Genomic DNA, 20057 nt, shown 5'->3' on the forward strand with positions numbered 1-20057 from the left:
TGGAATGCTTCCTGTATGGATTTTCTGAAGCAGGGCGCCTATCAAGAGGGTTATTTCTGGGGTTGCGTAAGAAGTAAAGGCAGATGATATAACTGAAGACATACTGTAGATGGATGGAGTGGTTGTTGCACGTTGACTGACCTGTAATGGTGGATGGTGAAAATACATTTACTTCATCCATACTAGTGTTCTTTAATGAAGAGTGTTTCCCTTCCCATATAAAGTCAGGATTCATGACTTTTGTGCACAAACTATTTCAGTGTCATTAATGCAGATGATTTGGTCATATGTCAAATGTGTGCAGACGGGAAGAGTATCATATGCCAGATTAAATTAAATGCTGCAATTGTGGTGGCGATCATGCGTCCAAAATCCTGGAGTGCCCTTTTAGGGTGAAGGAGACCGAGGTGGAAAGAGTAAGGGGTGTCCAGTGTCTCCTATCTGGAAGCTGTGAGAAGAGTGGAAGGAGCGAGTGGCGGTGAAGAAACAATGGTAGTAGAGCCACACTAGTTTCTCATTAAACAAGGGATCATGAAATGTTACATGTTAAAAAGATGGACTTTGTATTATTTATTGTAATGGTCATAAACTGTACAGCACAATCAAAGAAGAAGTCTGAGAAAATTGGAATCATTATGAATGCTGATTAATGTTTTTTAGATTTTTGCTATTTCACAGCCGAGGCCTTGCAAGAAATCTTGTCTTTGAATGTTCCACTCTCACAGGCCCCTGAGCCTGTGTAGGGATGCAGTTTGGAATGGACTGTGATTGAAAAACGTGAGATGCGTTTTGTTTGTTGAAGTGTCTATTTTTTGTATTTTGTATGATGTAATTTTCCCCACTTTTCTGCAATGGATTTTTGTATTTTCTCCTTCAATATCCCGTCCAGCTAATGTACTATCAAAATTGGATGCCAAACGCCGTTTAACCCAAATGAAGAAGAAGGAAATGAGAAGGCTGAACCAAAGATTTTTATAAATTAAACAAGAAATCCTATTGCACGTTCTAGCACACGTCTGCATATTTCCGTTAGGGAACGCCTACTTTGTGACGTGTGCAATAACTCAATTTGTCTTTGCACTCCTAAACAGCGCAATTTAAAAAAAACTTTTGCCACGGGTAAAGTCAAGAAAACTTTTCCCACTCTGTTCATAACCAATTGTAGTTTGGGGAACAGAAAACTGTATTGAGATCAATTGTTCAATCGATGAGAAAATTTACAGAATGTCGGCCAAAACGCCAGTAGTCTTCCTCTCACTACCATATTTGTTAGGGAGTGGAAACGCCAACCGGATGCTTCACATTTATACATCCAGTAAAATATCTGTCTTATTGTTCTGTCTGTGGCTGAACCACTTCTTCCTCATTCGCACATTTCAGAGTTTGCGTTTCCCCGGTTCTAAATAATCTCCTGTTTGTCTTGAAGAATTGCAATCGCAGAAGAATGAATTATGTGAGATCTGACATCACTTAAAGGTTCGTGATTTTAAATAGTAAATCAAAATGCAATTTATCGTTTAGTTGATAATGTTTTATTTCGGCTCTCGTTCGAGTGTTACCGTTTATTCATTGGCCTAAACGTTATTACGGGAAAAAAAAACGTTTTATTGAGTTATTGCGGTAATCCACAATTATCTATGGATTGTCAGAAGAAAATGGGTGAATTGCTTATATATACACACACACATATATATATATAGCTTGTTTTGATAGCTTCGATGTATTCTATCCGTATTTATGGAAACATCTCATTCTTTCAAGTTGGCACTGTGTGACTCATCCTCAGGTCCGGCAGTGCTAGTCGTCAGTGGTCCAATTTGAAGTGCCATTCTGTTTTTCTATCCTTCATTAGCCTATGGGCTATTTTGAAGTACCCTAGAAACAATAACAAAACATCATTGCCAGTAATCACTTTGCTAATGGTGTGTGGTTGTAGGCAGTTACTATTTCAGGCAGAGAGTACTGCAATTTTGTAAAAGTTTTTTTGTTTTATGGTTTTCCATTGAGTCAGTGTATTTTATTTTGTCCCCTTTAAGTTATGGGTTGTAAGTAGCACAATATTGGACTAAAGGAGCTAGCGTTACTCCTTTGTCAAAGAACCATACAAATACTCCATCTGAACGTGAAATTGATTCTCAATTGCTGTATGTCTCTGGAAACATAAATCCATCTACTTTCATATCAAAATAATTTCACAAATGCAAAAAACACACTTAATGTACACTGTTTAACCGGTTTAACACAATTGCAGACGACAGTTATTTTACAGTGACAGCACGTTTGTGGAGTCAGTCTTCTGTTTATACACAGGTGGTCGGAGACACAGATAGCTAATTAGCACAGGTAGTCCACTTTGGGATTGGGTTGGCGGATCGCATCCAACTTTTAGGTGCATATACCGCCACCCACGGTCTAGGAGTGTGAGGCCAGTCACGGCCTACCTACAATAAATTCTAGTACTACAAAATTGTGGAAAAAGGAAAATTACCCTGCCAACTATTATCCCTCACAAAAAAACACCACCTCATTCCACTATTTAACCGTATCTAATCTTACTACTGGCCAATGGTCTGGGAAGACAGATACTATCACACAACACCCCCTGCAACTCTTCTGCAGTAAAACCTTGCAATCCCAAGGACTTCTTTGCAGCTGCCAACACAACCTCTATTTTCTGTGACTTACTTTTTCTGTAGTACAGTTGACAACCATGGCTAAGAATGCTAAGAAAACCCACCATACTGAAGCACATTCTTCCCATCCCCCTGTATTGGTCTCTGCTTATTCACGGGAATCCTCTCAGGATCCCTCACCCTGTACCCATCTTACTCTACCAATCTCTTCACTGCTTCAGCATACAACACTTTCTTTACTACTCTGACCATGGAAACCTCAACCTGCTTTTCTCTCACCGGACACCTCTGATTTCCTGCCCCATGGGCAACCCCTCGGCTAGCACACACAACTTTCTCCACCGATACTACACATTCCTTCATCTCATGTCCTCTTGCACACTTCTCAAATCTAAGAATCTCCCTCTTACACACTGCTGCCACATGACCATAAGCTTGGCACCTAAAACACTGTAGTACTTTTGGAACATAATCTCTCACGGGATAACTGACACATCCTACATTGACCTCGTAGGGCAAAGACGGCATCAAAACTTAGCAGGACAGACAATGTCTTCACTGTTTCACCACGTTCCTACCTCGTCTGTGTCACACCAAACGCCAGGCGTCACAGACACCAGGGATCTTCGATTTCAGCTGATCCTCCTCAACACTTAATGCCACCCCCTTTACCACTCCTTTCCAACGTCGCCCTGCTCCAGGGAGCGAAGCAAGTCACAGTTCTTGTTGCGTGGTCCAGTTGTGTTTCGGAGGACGCACGCCTCTCCTGAGTCCATACGGGAGTTTCGGCGATGAGACAAGACTGTAACTACCAATTGGATACCAGCAAATTGGGGAGAAAATGGGGTAAAACAAACAACGTTCCACTTTTCTCATTTCTTTCTTGTCCACCATCTTCTCCTTTATCAGATCTTCCAGAAGGCTTGTGTAATCCACCACTCCATATTTACTCATATGTTCATATGTTGTTAGCCATCTCTCCTGTTATGTCTCTCTCACGTCTATCGCTTAGATTCTGCCAGTCCACTCTTTCTTCCATCTGTTTTCCATAAACTAGTGCTGTGACATAGAAATATGGCAGTATGGGAACCCTAACCGTATAAAGTTGATCAAACCTTTGTTTTTTGGCCGTTATTTCTCACCGATATGAAAGACAGCGAAGGTCCTTATGCTTCCAAAACCATACCGCAAGCGATGTGTGTTAATGTTCAGACGGAGTGTAGTGGCTCTTAACAAATCCCCCCCCCTAAGTAAGACGCCTTCGTCCAATGACTCTTATGTGTAATGTAATGAGGGGTTGGGTTAAATGCGGAAGACACATTTCATTTGAAGGCATTCAGTTGTACAACTGACTAGGTATCCCCCCTTTCCTTTCCTAATGGAACTGAGAGTCATGATCAAGGGCTTGGGATGTAGGATAGGCTACTGTAGAGTCAAAAGAGTGGTATTTTGGAGTTAAAATAGTTTAGGCTTTAGCTGTTATCAGTATTTTGTCTTGATTTTTAAGGCTAATGTCAGTGCTTTACATAGGGGAACAACCTGACATCTCGTTGTTGTAGGCCTATAATGTTTGTTGAGCTGTAGATTATGGAAAATACAAATAGCCAAGTGAAGTAAGTCATGGGAGGAAATGTTGCCAGTGTAAAATGTTACTCTGAATAAAAAAAAAATCCTGGCTCTACAACTTTCATACCTCATCATAGTCTTTGACCTGAGGGAAATTTCAAAAAACAGACTAATTCCACCTAAAAGTCATGAACAACTTTATGGTGTATATTTTGTATCATATGCTAGGCTACTATTGCTGTTTACAGGGGAAATGCCAAATAGTTGTTCAGCATCTTAATGGCCTATGGGAAATTCCAGCGAAATGTCTCAGAATGGACCAACCAAACAAATTAAATGTGTGTCTACAGAACCACTTCGGGGGGAGCGTATACCCCAAAAAACAGACTTATACATATTGGCATGTTGGAGAAAAAGCTAATAATGGACGTTATAGATGTGTCATGAAATGGACAAGCTTTTTGGGGAGACTGAACATAATTAGCGATGTGAGTTTGTAAGTCCTACGTTAATGCATGGATGGCCATTTTGAAGGAAAGGCTTGGCTGAATACAAAAACAATCATTTTGATCAAGAAATCAATCATAACACATTTGTAGTCATCTGGAATAGGGATGCACAATTTATTGGTGAACATATCGGAATCAGCCGACATCAGCTACAAATGGCAACATCGGTATCGGCCCGATGTCTAGTTTAACATCGATGTGAATAACCGATGTCAAAGCTGACATGCATACCTATATGACGTAATGACGCCAAGGAAAATTTTTCGCTACACGTGCAACACAGCATTCCTAACCTAGCCCACAATGTCTGCTATGTGGATCGAGCAGTCATTTGAAAGAGTAAGAAAATTTCAGCGAGACAACTCAAAAGGCGAAATCCATTAATGCCAAGATAATGGAATTCATTGCTCTTGACAGTCAACCGTTCTCTGTCATGGGTGATGTTGGCTTTTGCTAATGGCTTCAGCACCGGTACACACTAACGTTACCAACTGCACTGTTATTCAGATGTTGCCCTACCGGAGTTACACAGTAATAACGTCACTGCTATTAGCTTCACAGCATAGCTAGCTTTTGCTTGGTACCTAGAGATCACCAATACAACCAGCATGAAAACAATGACCAGTAGAAACTGCAGTCATTTTCACTGTTCTTAGCAATGATTTAGGAATCCTTGTGAGTAAGTATTAGCTAGGTAGCCACTTGTTGTTTTCCTATTTAAATTGAACTTCAGTTCATGAAAATAAATAGCTAGCCAGCTACTTAACCTTGACGCCCAAAGCTAATGTTATAAGCAGCCAGACAACTTCATCTGGCTAGTGAGGCTTGACCTGACCGGGTTATGTGTTGTGAAGCTAGCCACAATAAGAATTAGGCACAATAGTGGAATTTGCTGTTTGACTTCAAAATAAAAGTACCTCTTTGAAAGTGATGCAGAAGGTTACAATTGGTGGAATCATGCCATATTTAGACTAGATAATGTTAAACAAGGTTGGAATGTGACGCAATGAAATGGGGTATCAGTCTACTCGGTGACACCCACAGAACACAACTGTAAAGAGTTTACGCAAATAGCATTGTAGCTCTTATCGCGGGACTGTGACTATGTGAAATCACCTCCCCAGTTAGCCTATTGTGTGTATTGACATTAATTTTGCACTCTACAGCTTTACCTAAGAATTGGGAATCAATGAAATGGGGTAACACTCAATACCCAATATATTTTCTCCCAATGTGCTCCTCATCAGACTCAGCATCCACACAGTATTGTTATTCCTTAGGAATAGTGTTCAATACACATAGGTTGACAATAAATGTGGCTCAATTCACAGTTGTTTCAGAATCCCGCAATAAGAGCTACCATGCTAATGTTCTCTGGGTGTCACTGAGTAGACTGATACCCGTGTCATTAATCCACAATCCATAGGTAAGGCTGTACAGTGAAACACGTATGCCCCCCAATGCAATTCTAAAGTATAATTAATCCAGTGTGATTAACAGATTTGCCAAATTAACAAATTGTCTTTTGTTGATTTTATATAACAACATTCCAACCTTGTTTGGCATGAGCTACTAAAACAAGTATGGCATAATTCTACTATTTGTAATCATTTGCATCACTGTCAATAAAATATTTTTATTTTGAAGGCTAACCGCAAAGTTCACTATTGTGGCTAATCCTTATTGTGGCACGCTTCACATAGATGTGTCCGACCACCATTAATCAAATAAGAACTGTCTTATAAATTAGGGTTCTTTTAGATGATGACACATAGCTCCATAGTTAGCTAGCTAACTGTAGCCACTGAAACAGATTATGCCGTTTTGCTATGTTTTTGGGGAAGAACATTGTTTGCATCCATGAGCTAGCTAGCTTTTCTTTATGACCAGCACTGTAGGTGTGCGAGACAACTTCACCAGCATCATAGCATCGGTATCGACGAATCGTTGTGACATATGAAATACGAGTGATTGTGTAATAACTACGTAAAAAAATGTATGAACGCCTTAAATGATTACGTGCAGTCATATTCAGGTCTTGATTGGTCAACATGCTTATTTGACGTGTATCTTTTTTGACATGCAAAGACCCAAACGGCGTTCCATAGAAATCCTGGTTGAGAATGAAACAAATGAGCAACGAAACAGCACAGCAAGTAAGTGAAATAAATAGGTTTTGATTATGTTTTACTGGTAATGGGGACATACGTAAATGCCAACAAAATAACTTTTTGGTCAGTGTGGTGTGTGTGTAATCTTTTTTTTACTAGGCAAGTCACTTAAGAACAAATTCTTGTTTACAAATGACGGCCTACCCCGGCCAACCCCAGACGACGCTGGGTCAATTGTGCAGTGCCCTATGGTACTCCCAATCACGGCCGGATGTGATACAGCCTGGATTCGAACCAGGGACTGTAGTGATGCCTCTTGCACTGATATGCAGTGCCTTAGACCGCTGCATTCATGTGTGTGTGTTAACTATTTAACTGTACTAGAATGCTTAAAAGGCTGCCAAAAATGTCATATTGGTGCGTCACTAGTTTGGAAGGTTTATGTTCAGTCTCCCAAAAAGCTTGTTAATTTCATGACCCATTCATAATGCCTACAATTTCTTTATTTCTCCAAATATTTAGACGTCTGCTTTTTTGATTATATGCTCACCCCATTATGGCATTTCCTTTCCTATTTAGGCTAAATTATGGTTCCTTCCTATCTAAACACAATCAAAATGTTACATGAACTGAGCTACTATTTACTCCCTTAATAGCGCTATGCAATAGTGATTCTTTGACACAAATAAAAATGAATTATACATTTGCCAAATTAGTTATTGTAAGGCTTTTCATCTAATTGTTTACTGGAAGCAAATTCTTTACAGATGCAATGCGATCCGTTCTGTTTGGTTCTCGCAGTGCTTACTTCCTTCCATGACACACAGTTCAATTTTTGGCTACAGTGCGTCACTCCTCTCTCTCTATATTTAGAGGTGCAGGCTGCTTCCTCAAGAAGGCTGAGGCTCTTCAGAGTTAACATGTGATTTTGTGTTATGATTCTACTGAATCACCTCGCAATGCATAGTACACAATAACAACGTGTTTGAAGAAGTAAACTAGCTCTCAAGCTGATTACGAAATCCTCCAAAAAGTTGCAAGGACATTTAATAATTTAGTCAAATCCTATTTATTTTTCAGGTTTTGGGCTGCAGCTTGATCAGAGTTGATGAGATGCTGGCGTGAGGGGTGACACTGGTTTTGTCTCCCCCCTGAGGTCCAGGGAGCCAGGATGCAGGGGGCCATAGCACGGGTGTTTGTGGTGGTGGCAGCAGCCATCTTGAACCATCCGCTGCTGTTCCCGCAGGAGAACACCACCCTCCCAGAGCAGGATGAGGCCCTGCTGGCCCGCATGAGGGAGCATGAGAAAAGGCTGGAGCTGGAGCAGGCGCGGCTGGAGCAGGAGCTCTTGTATGCAGGCACGGAGCAGCAGGACCCTGGCTCAGAGGACGGCTACGGCTGGTACTTCTGGAGCGCCCTCTCACTGGTCATCTTCTTCACTATAGAGGTGTGTCGGCAGGATTTGGCAGACATGGAAGCCCGATACGCTGATGATGAGGATGGGTTTGTTGAGGGTGGATCCATCAGTTCCAAGACACTCCAGCTTGATAAGGGAGTCCTAAACAGCTTCTGTGAGAGATGCATCCACACCTCGGCCCATGAGAACTGGAGGGTGCGGGAATTTGTGGAGGGCTTCGCTGATGACCTGCTAGAGTCCCTGAGGAGTGTGTGTGACAGGGAAACTGACATGGAGGTGGCGGACTTTGTGGGCGTTGGGAGCATGTTTGAGTCGTGGAGGGTGAGCAAGCCCCTGATGTGTGATCTCATTGTCCCTTTCGCCCCACCGGAGCCATACTCCTTCCAGTTCCATCTGTGGTGCAGCCCCTCCAGTGACGTGCCCCTGGACATGCAGGGCTGTGGCAGGATCAAGGTGACAAAGGTCGGGGAGAATGAGGACGGCTGTCTCTGTGGCTCTGCCAACCTGGGTGAGGACATGCTGTGCTTGCTACACAGCAAAAATGAAAAGCCTAGAGCAGACTACACCCCGGATGACCTTCTGTGCTCCAAGAACACACCTTATCTGGCTAAGGACCAGGTCATGAAGTGGTTCCAGATCTCCGTGACCAAAGCCTGGGGTCGGATTTCTCACAAGTACGAGTTTGAGCTCACTTTCCGCAACCTGGATGCTACTGGAGCACTGAAGGTCCGATTCCGCTCAGGAAAGGTTGTTGTGATGAACATCATCCCTGTTGTGGAACTAGATGGCACAAATGCCTACTTTGTGTCACACTTCCCCTCTGACAGCAGCACCTCCTCAGACACTTACTGGCCCCTCTCCTTCGCTGTCTATGAGAGGAACCTGCTCAAACATCTGGCTAAAAGCCTGCCTGAAAATTCCTGCCACCTCCACTGCCTTCAGATCATCACTTTCCTACACAACAAACAGATGGGTCTAACTGGCAGGTGTGCTCTGACCAACTACCACCTGAAGACGACCCTGCTGCACCTGTTGTTGAGTAAGGGCTCGTCTAGCTGGGGCCCTGAGAGTCTGGAGCACAGGCTACGGGACATGCTAGGCTTCCTTCACAGGAGTCTTCAGGAGAAGAGACTCTGTCACGCTCTGGTTGGGAACAGCCAAGTTCCGCCAGAAGTCCGGGTTCCGGAAACATTCCACAGAGCGGAACCCATCAATCTTTTCCGGCCACTGGTGTTACAGAGAGAGCTTTACGCTGACACGCTTCGGCATTTCCAGGAGATGCTCAGGAACGCTCCTGTTCTGATTCAGGAGTACACGCCTCTGTTACAAAATGGCGACACTCACCACAGATTCAACTCGATGGCACAGTCTGAGTAATGGACTCTGTTTTAATGCACTGCAATGAGTGGAGGTATCCTTAATAACAACAATAATAATAACAATAATTAACAAATGTATGTTACAGCCTTAAGACATTTCTCTAGGCACTGAAAAGAGAGGTGAACAATGTTCCTTTGTTATTTTGAAATGGACTTTGTGGTTGGTGGTTTTATTTGATAGCAGGTTCTAAAAACACTCAAGGAAGTTACCAAAGTGTGTTCTTAGTAACAGTACTGTAACTGCTATTTCAATATGGCTGTTTCCCAAGTGCAATTATATTTTACTGAATGAAGGTTTACAAAAACAGTTTTCCCCTCACAAAATTAGAGCAGTATATTTTGATATGAAGAATAAGTATTATTTTTGTATTCTAGAGAAGACCACATCATACTTTGTAGTATGTGTGTTTTTATGATGCAGTACTTGTCAGCAATTGCTGTTTGACATGAAGGAATATTAATTTTGTAAGCCGTGCAACAGTTTGAAAATACCAATTGAAGACTCCCTGTTACATGTCTTGGCTGTCATTCACCAAAAGATAAGAATGTCAGCAAAGGTATTCCGTTGAAATTCCTTTACAATGGGTACACGAGGAACATAAGATTATTTTAGAAATTCCTTTCAGCATGACAATCTTAGAAATGACACAACATGTACACAGCAGATGTTGTAAGGTTGTGCTAACTAATTGAAGGAAAAATTCCCCTCTGTTTAAGTTCAGTCTTAGGTTCAAGTATAATTAAATGGCAAATAGACAACGTATGGTTTGAGATAGTGGAATGCACTCGTAAAAATTGTATTTGTATGTATGTGTGTGTGTGTGTGTGTGTATGTATGTATGTATAGATGTATATACACATACATATAGATGTGTGTGTATATATGTATATACACATGCATATTTTGGAAGCCGAAATACTCACATTTTATTTATTAAAAGAAAATGTATATTTTGTATTACCTGTATCTCTCATACCCATTGTAACTTGCCTGTTTTACCACCGAATGTACTTTTAACAGCGTATGTTTTTTGCAGTAATTTTATTCATAAATGTTGAAGGACTATCTATTCCTTGTGTTGTGAGTAATGCCATTGATTTTTCTACACATTCTACACATTTTTCTACATAAAAGATAGGATTTGGCAATGTGACAGGTAAGATAGTGGCATAACCAGTGGCAGTGCTCCACATTCTATTCACAGACTTGTCCAAGTACGGTGTAGGTTTATGTCAGGACTAGTGGTGAAAATAAGGTAATGCAGATGACTATCACACTATTTCACTTCCAGATTTCAGGACAACAATATAAAAACACTAGAACTCTATTACATAACAATATTTATATGCTTTGTAAATGTAAAAATACATATCTGCCAGGTGTTGACAAAGCATGATAGAATTTAACTACAACAGACATGATTCACATAGTTCCATCAGTACTTCTGATCTAGCTAAACTAAATTATCATTGTTATGAGTTCATTGAACATCTGGTAATTAAACCATGTTCCATATACAGTGAAATGTAAACAAAGGAAAGGAGTACAGAAATGAACCTTCAGAAAAGTTTCCTATGAGATCAACAGCTGCACAACTAAGTTGACATGTACAACTGATGCCCTAATTACCATAGCAGGAATATAAAATATATTTAAAATGGGAAAACTGGACGGTCAAGGGTGAACTGCCACTGTACCATGTATATACAGGCCATGGTCAAAATTGGGTTTCCCTCCAACATAGCTCCCTTGTAGGTCTCACTGGGGAACATGGTGGCTTTCACTGTTGGATCCTCAAACATGAACTCTGTCCACTTCTTGAGCTCAGTGGTACCATTCAGACAGCTTGGAATAAGAGATTACTTTTGAGTTTTGAAAATGAGATCTTGTCACTCGCAGTGCACTTTGGTTGAGCCAAACTATATAAATCACACAAGCAATAGGACCTTCTCATAATACCTGTGAGAGACACAATAAGAATGTGAATGATTATGTAAACTGATATTCATACACTAGGGCCAGTATTCACAAAGCGTTTCAGAGTAGGAGTATGACCACACAATCATATGATCAGGGGGGCCCAGGGCCCATATCCACAAAGCGTTTCAGAGTAGGAGTATGACCACACAATCACATGATCAGGGGGGCCCAGGGCCCATATCCACAAAGCGTTTCAGAGTAGGAGTATGACCACACAATCACATGATCAGGGGGGCCCAGGGCCCATATCCACAAAGCGTTTCAGAGTAGGAGTATGACCACACAATCACATGATCAGGGGGGCCCAGGGCCCATATCCACAAAGCGTTTCAGAGTAGGAGTATGACCACACAATCACATGATCAGGGGGGCCCAGGGCCCATATCCACAAAGCGTTTCAGAGTAGGAGTATGACCACACAATCATATGATCAGGGGGGCCCAGGGCCCATATCCACAAAGCGTTTCAGAGTAGGAGTATGACCACACAATCACATGATCAGGGGGGCCCAGGGCCCATATCCACAAAGCGTTTCAGAGTAGGAGTATGACGACACAATCACATGATCAGGGGGGCCCAGGGCCCATATCCACAAAGCGTTTCAGAGTAGGAGTATGACCACACAATCACATGATCAGGGGGGCCCAGGGCCCATATCCACAAAGCGTTTCAGAGTAGGAGTATGACCACACAATCACATGATCAGGGGGGCCCAGGGCCCATATCCACAAAGCACCCCAAGAGGGGAAAATTGGTTGCAAGTTCTGAGAAGAGACATTTTACTCCTACTCTTATGGGTAAAAAAATGGATTTTTAGGGAACCTCATGAGCTGTCCTAACCAGTTCTGTTTTAATAGCAGGTGTCTTGATAATAGAAAAATGCATTGAGTCAGTGGTTTCTGCACCACATGCAATTGCTTTGGAGTTGTTAAAATGTTTTGATTTTTTCATCCATAAATAATCTAGAAGTACATGCAACAGTATTTGCGCTTTTGACTATTTCGATCATTTAATTACCTGCATCATGTTGTTTCAAGTTATCCCTTTGGAGCGCAACATCACATCGTAAAACAAATATTTCTACAATTTGTAACGGTTGTCGTAGGTGGAAGAAGGTGAAGAGGACCAATGTGCAGCGTGGTACGTGTACATGGTAAATTTAATAAAGAAACTGCACACTAGAACAAAAGAAACAACAAAACAGTTATGTTTGATGCAGACAGAAAACCACACCCATAGTAGGAAAACAGGCTGCCTAAGTATGGTTCTCAATCAGAGACAACGATAACCAGCTGCCTCTGATTGGGAACCATTCCAGGCCTAAACATAGAAACACAACACCTAGACATACAACATAGAATACCCACCCACATCACACCCTGACCAAACTAAAAATAGAAACACACAAAGCAATCTACGGTCAGGCCGTGACACAATTGTGCATGCCTAAAGTTGGGCAATTGAAGGCATCTAGGGCATATGTTAACTTTGATTGTGTTCGATGGAAATAATAGACAGTTTCAAACGTATGCAATGTTGTATGCAACATTATCAGGAAGTGACTTAATCTTGATGCCTGTCAGCCAAAACGATTTAGAGTTGTAAAACTGGAGTGACGAGTGTGTTGATACAAAGGTAATATTGTAAAAATTCCACTTTAACAACCATCAGAATTGCTTTAAAAAAAGTTATTCATGCCAACAGTCATCCATAATTAAGAATATGCAAAGTGATCATGTCAGGCAAAAAATATTTTAAACATTTATACTAATGCTGATGGTTGTTAAAAGCGGAATTTTGACAATATCACCGTTATATCAACACACTCCTCATTCTCGTTCTACAACTTTAAATAGTTTTGGCACACAGGAATCAAGATCAAGTCACTTGCTGGTAATGTTGCATACAACATTGCACAAGCAGCCGCACAATGCATAATGCCAAGCGTCGGCTGGAGTGTTCTAAAGCTCGCTGCCATTGGAAACACATTTTCTGAACGGACGAATCTGGATTTGGCAGATGCCAGGAGAACTCTACTTGCTTGAATGCATAGTGACACATTTTTTATTTGTTGGAGGAGGAATAATGGTCTGGGGCTGTTTTTCATGGTCCGGGCTAGGCACCTTAGTTCTTCAGTGAAGTGACATCTTAATACTACAGCATAGAATGACATTCTAGAAGACGATACCGTGCTTCCAACTTTGTGGCAACAGTTTGGGTAATGCCCTTTCCTGTTTCAGCACGAATATTGTGCACTCTTAAAAGTGGCACACATAGGACTGTGGCGGTCATGAAATTTCGTCAGCTGGGGATTGTCAAGCAAATAACTGCTGGTCTTACGGTAATTGACAGTTAATTAACAAACACATTTAGCATATCCAGGCTTCCACACAAGCTACTGATGCAGACCTTTGGAACATCTACATTTTAAAAAGTCAAATAAACCCATGTGATATAGCCTACATCTTCACAATAAATCCATTATTTATTTAGGATAAGTCTAAAGAAACATGATATGAAGAAAATGTAGTCTATTTCAGAAGAACTGAATAGCATACTCTGAGTTGTCCTTATGTTAGGTCCTGATCTGGCTATGCCATTTGGCTGTGGGCTACGCTAGTTAATTTAGCAGACAAGATTGGCTTAGAATTCCATGGCATTATTTTACAGTTTGAAAAATACAATTGAACTAAGCAGAATAAAATAGAAAGGATATTTTCTCCAAACAATTTGAGGGAGTGCGCACACTTACCTATTCTGTGTTAAGTTGTTAACATACTGTAGAAATACAATGCATTTGGAAAGTATTCAAATCCCTTGACTTTTTCCACATTTGGTTAAGGTATTGTTTTTTTCCCTCATCAATCTACACACAATACCCAATAATGACAAAGCAAAAGCAGGTCGTAATCTTTTTTTGAAAATGTATTAAAAATCGCAAAGTATTCAGACCCTTTACTCAGTACTTTGTTGAAGCACCTTTGGAAGCAACTACAGCCTCAAGCCTTCTTTGGTATTACACTACAAGCTTGGCACACTCGTATTTGAGGAATTTCTCCCATTCTTCTGTACAGATCCTCTCAAGCTCTGTCAGGTTGGATGGGAAGCGTCGCTGCACAGTTATTTCAGGTCTCTCCAGAGATTGATCGGGTTCAAGGCTTGGCCACCCTAGTCTGAGGTCCTGAGCACTCTGGAGCAGGTTTTCATCAAGGATCACTCTGTACTTTGCTCCGTTCATCTTTCCCTAAATCCTGATTAGTCTTCCAGTCCCTGCCGCTGAAAAACATCCCTGAAGCATGATGCTGCCACCACCATGCTTCATCGTAGGGATGGTCCAAGGTTTCTTCCAAACGTGACACTTGACATTCAGGCCAAAGAGTTTAATCTTGGTTTCATCAGACCAAAGCATCTTGTTTCTCATGGTCCTTTTGGTGCCTTTTGGCAAACTCCAACCAGGCTGTCATGTGCCTTTTACTGAAGAGTGTATTCCATCTGGCCACTCTACCATAAAGGCCAGATTGGTGGAGTTGGTTTTAAACTTCTTCCATTTAAGAATGATGAAGGCCACTTTGTTCTTGGGACCCTCAATGCTGCAGAAATGTTTTGGTACTCTTTCCCAGATTTGTCCCTAGACACAATCTTGTCTTGGAGTTCTACGGACAATTTCTTCCACCTCATGGCTAGGTTTTTGCTCTGACTTGCACTGTCAACTGTGGGATTTTATATAGACAGGTGTGTGCTATTTCCAAATCATGTCCAATCAATTGAATTTCCCACAGGTGGACTCCAATCAAGTTGTAGAAACATCTCAAGGATGATCAATGGAAACAGGATACACCGGAGCTCAATTTCTCACTTTTGAGTCTCATAGGAAAGGGTCTGAATACTTATGTGAATAAGTTTATATATATATATATATATATATATACAGTCATGGCCAAAAGTTTTGAGAATAACACAAATATACATTTTCACAAAGTTTGCTGCTTCAGTGTCTTTAGATATTTTTGTCAGATGTTACTATGGAATACTGAAGTATAATCATAAGCATTTCATAAGTGTCAAAGGCTTTTATTGACAATTACATGAAGTTGATGCAAAGAGTCAATATTTGCAGTGTTGACCCTTCTTTTTCAAGACCTCTGCAAATCTGCCCTGGCATGCTGTCAATTAACTTCTGGGCAATGTCCTGACTGATGGCAGCCCATTCTTGCATAATCAATGCTTGGAGTTTGTCAGAATGTGTGGGTTTTTGTTTGTCCACTCGCCTCACACCTGCCTGCTGCCATTCCTGAGCAAGCTCTGTACTGGTGGTGCCCCAATCCCGCAGCTGAATCAACTTTAGGAGACGGTCCTGGTGCTTGCTGGACTTTTTTGGGTGCCCTGAAGCCTTCTTCATTCACAACAATTTAACCGCTCTCCTTGAAGTTCTTGATGATACGATAAATGGTTGATTTAGGTGCAATCTTACTGGCAGCAATATCCTTGCCTGTGAAGCCCTTTTTGTGCAAAGCAATGATGACGGCACGTGTTTCCTTGCAGGTAACCATGATTGACAAAGAAAGAACAATGAGTATATGCAAATTGCCATCATACAAACTGAGGCAGCAGACTTTGTGAAAATGAATATTTGTGTCATTCTCAAAGCTTTTGGCCATGACTGTGTGTGTATATATATAAATTGACAATTTCTTTAAAAAAATCTGTTTTCACTGTCATTATGGGTATTGTGTGTCGATTGATGAGGATTTGTATTTATTTAATAAACTTTAGAATAAGGCTGTAACGTAACAAAAATGTGGAAAAAGGTATGGGGTCTGAATACTTTCTGAATGCATTGTAGGTACTACTATATGCTTAATTTAGTTGTTCTACAAACACTGGGCTATATGTTTTGATTTTGAATACATTGTAAGGCTGCAGCATGCGATTAATGATGATTTGAAAAAAGTTGCATGAGATGTGCTTTGTTTTTTTGCACAGGCTGTACACACTTCATCAGTCTGTCATTCACAATTTGACAAGCACATGATAATGCCTCGACTTTCTCCTTTGTGTGTCCGTAATGCCTCCTAACAAAATCCATGCCTTTGCGCTGAATATAATAAATTACTATTCCCTTCTCCCTGAGTGCTTCACGCTCCGAAGCACCTCTCACTCACATGGTTCTCCATCATCTGATCGAGTGTTGTTAGGCCTACTTTCTCACAGGCTACAAGTGAAGACAGACACATCGGGGACTCAACTACCTTATCCTATTCCGAGGTGCATATTGAAGATATTAGAAGATCTGTCCACATTTACAATTTTGTCAGCCAACATGATAAGTAGGCCTGACAAACAGCAAAAGCACTAGCCTATGTCAATCCACTATCCATAATACAAAAGTTGACTTATTCTATTCTGTGTAAGAAAAATATATTCCAAACATAGTCTGGGACAGTTATGGGAAGCTATAGATCCCAAATTAATACAACTACTGGCATCAAAAAAACAGTTTTACTCAATGAGGCTGACTCAACAGATTAGGCTGACTCAACTATTAGGCTATTTCTTCACATTATAAATGCAGCAATGCACACACAGCAGTAGGCTATAAGTGTGAATGGTCCACTTAGCGGGAAAACACCATTATCAAGTGACTGCAAATGCGATTACTCATGTAATGCTTTTATTATAAAGGTGCGTTTTTATTGTGAAAATGATCTTCCCCAAATTTGAAACTCACGCACTGCTTATGTATGCCAGTTAGGCTGTAAACCCCTTGTAAAGCGGATTAATGTGCTTATTTATAAGAAGTTATTTGGCCACTTTAGTTGTAAAACAAACCTTATCAAAACATACAGGCCTATGGGCACTTGATAATGGTGTTTTCCCGCTAATGCACCATTACTCATGTAATGCTATATGATTCAAAATTGTTGCGAAAAAAAAGCACAGTTTCTTGCCTTACGCTGGGCATCATTCACAAGTAATAAAATATCATTTACAAGTGATAGCCTAATATTGTTATTAGGGATGCACGATATATCAATAAGCATATCGGAATCGGACGATATTAGCTAAAAATGCCAACATTGGCATCGGCCCGATGTCTAGTTTAACGCCGATGTGCAAAACCGATGTCAAAGCTGACGTGAAAACCTACAGTGCCTTGAAAAAGTATTCATCCCCCTTGGCGTTTTTCCTATTTTGTTGCATTACAACCTGTAATTTAAATAGATTTTTATTTGGATTTCATATAATGGACATACACAAAATAGTCCAAATTGTGAAAAAAATTACTTGTTTAAAAAATGAAGCCCCTAAATAAGATCTGGTGCAAATAATTACCTTCAAAAGTCACACAATTAGTTAAATAAAGTCCATCTGTGTGCAATCTAAGTGTCACATGATCTGTCACATGATCTCAGTGCATATACACCTGTTCTGAAAGGCCCCAGAGTCTGCAACACCACCAAACAAACGGCACCATAAAGACCAAGGAGCTCTCCAAACAAGTCAGGGACAAAGTTGTGGAGAAGTACAGATCAGGGTTGGGTTATAATAAAAAATCTGAAACTTTGAACATCCCACGGAGAACCATTCTATCCATTATTTAAAAAAATGAAAGAATATGGCACCACAACAAACCTTTTGTGCAAAGCAATGATGACGGCACGTCCCAAGAGAGGGCCGCCCACCAAAACTCATGGACAAGGCAAGGAGGGCATTAATCAGCGAGACAACAAAGAGACCAAAGATAACCCTGAAGGAGCTGCAAAGCTCCACAGCGGAGATTGGAGTATCTGTACATTGGACCACTTTAAGCCGTACACTCCACCGAGCTGGGCTTTATGGAAGAGTGCCAGAAAAAAGACATTGCTTAATAAATAACAAAATAAGCAAACACATTTGGTGTGTTTAGGGAGACTCCCCAAATATATGGAAGAAGGTACTCTGGTCAGATGAGACTAATATTGAGCTTTTTGGCCATCATGGAAAATGCTATATCTGGTGCAAACCCAACACCTCTCATCACCCCGAGAACACCATCACCACAGTGAAGCATGGTGGTGGCAGCATCATGCTGTTGGGATGTTTTTCATCGGCAGGGACTGGGAAACTGCTCAGAATTGAAGGAATGATGGGAACGAGGGAAACCTGTTTCAGTCTTCAAGAGATTTGAGACTGGGACGGAGGTTCACCTTCCATCAGGACAATGACCCTAAGCACACTGCTAAAGCAACACTCAAGTGGGTTAAGGGGAAACATTTAAATGTCTTGGAATGGCCTAGGCAAAGCCCAGACCTCAATCCAATTGAGAATCTGTGGTATGACTTAAAGATTGCTGTACACCAGCGGAACCCATCCAACTTGAAGGAACTGGAGCAGTTTTGCCTTGAAGAATGGGCAAAAATCGCAGTGGCTAGATTTGGCAAGTTAATAGAGAGAGAAGTATTGACTTTGGGGGGGTGAATAGTTATGCACCCTCAAGTGTATAGTTTTTTTTGTCTTATTTCTTGTATGTTTCACAATAAAAAATATGTTTAATCTTCAAATTTGTAGGCATGTTGTGTAAATCAAATGACCCCCCCCCCCCCCCCAAATTAATCTATTTTAATTCCAGGTTGTAAGACAACAAAATAGGAAAAATGCCAAGGGGTTGAATACTACGATGACGTAATGATGCCATGAAAAATATAGCTCTACACGTGCAACACAGCAATCCTAACCTAGCCCACAATGTCTACTGTGTGGATCTATTTTTAAGTTTCAAAGGAAGATAACAAAAAGGCCATATGCAACGTTTGTGCTGCTATTATTTCCCGAGGAGGAAAGAAAGTGACATCATTTAATACCACAAACCTAATTACTCATTTGAAAGTGCATGACCCCCAGACGTTCAGCAACTACTTAGAACAAAAGCAGAAAAATAGAGCTCTAGGGGCGCTATTTCATTTTTGGATAAAAAACGTTCCCGTTTTAAGCGCGATATTTTGTCACGAAAAGATGCTCGACTATGCATATTCTTGACAGTTTTGGAAAGAAAACACTCTGAAGTTTCAGAATCTGCAAAGATTTTGTCTGTAAGTGCCCCAGAACTCATTCTACAGGCGAAACCAAGATGATGCATCACCCAGGAATTAGCAGAATTTCTGAAGCTCTGTTTTCCATTCTCTCCTTATATGGCTGTGATTGCGCAACGAATGAGCCTACACTTTCTGTCGTTCGCCCAAGGTCTTAGCAGCATTGTGACGTATTTGTAGGCATATCATTGGAAGATTGACCATAAGAGACTACATTTTCCAAGTGTCCGCCTGGTGTCCTGCGTCGAATTCGGTGCGCAATTGCCAGCTGCTTCTACTTTACCATTTGATTCAGGGGAGAAAGCATGTGTCCAAGAACGATGTATCAATGAAGAGATATGTGAAAAACACCTTGATGATTGATTCTAAACAACGTTTGCCATGTTTTCAGT

General features: G+C 41.0%; 1 protein-coding gene across 2 annotated transcripts; it reads left to right on the forward strand.

The window, feature by feature from the left end:
- The first annotated feature begins 1236 nt into the window (after positions 1 to 1236).
- Positions 1237 to 10685, forward strand: itprip (inositol 1,4,5-trisphosphate receptor interacting protein). Of its 2 annotated transcripts, XM_036985027.2 has the most exons (3): positions 1292 to 1476; positions 6797 to 6864; positions 7900 to 10685. In XM_036985027.2, the coding sequence occupies exon 3, from the start codon at positions 7991 to 7993 to the stop codon at positions 9611 to 9613; it is 1623 nt and encodes a 540-aa protein (XP_036840922.1). In that variant the 5' UTR covers positions 1292 to 1476; positions 6797 to 6864; positions 7900 to 7990; the 3' UTR covers positions 9614 to 10685. The 2 variants fall into 2 exon arrangements, with proteins under 2 accessions (XP_021466854.1, XP_036840922.1); XM_021611179.3 differs by lacking the exon at positions 6797 to 6864 and having other exon boundaries at positions 1237 to 1476.
- The last annotated feature ends 9372 nt before the right edge of the window (positions 10686 to 20057 follow it).

Source organism: Oncorhynchus mykiss, chromosome 1 (genome assembly GCF_057628025.1).
Source record: "Oncorhynchus mykiss isolate SJ-2025 chromosome 1, ASM5762802v1, whole genome shotgun sequence".
In the NCBI taxonomy this organism is placed as follows: Eukaryota; Metazoa; Chordata; class Actinopteri; order Salmoniformes; family Salmonidae; genus Oncorhynchus; species Oncorhynchus mykiss.

Bases quoted from the DNA above. Each gene is read 5' to 3' on its own strand.
- itprip (XM_021611179.3), top strand. From the start codon at position 7,991: ATGCAGGGGGCCATAGCACGGGTGTTTGTGGTGGTGGCAGCAGCCATC.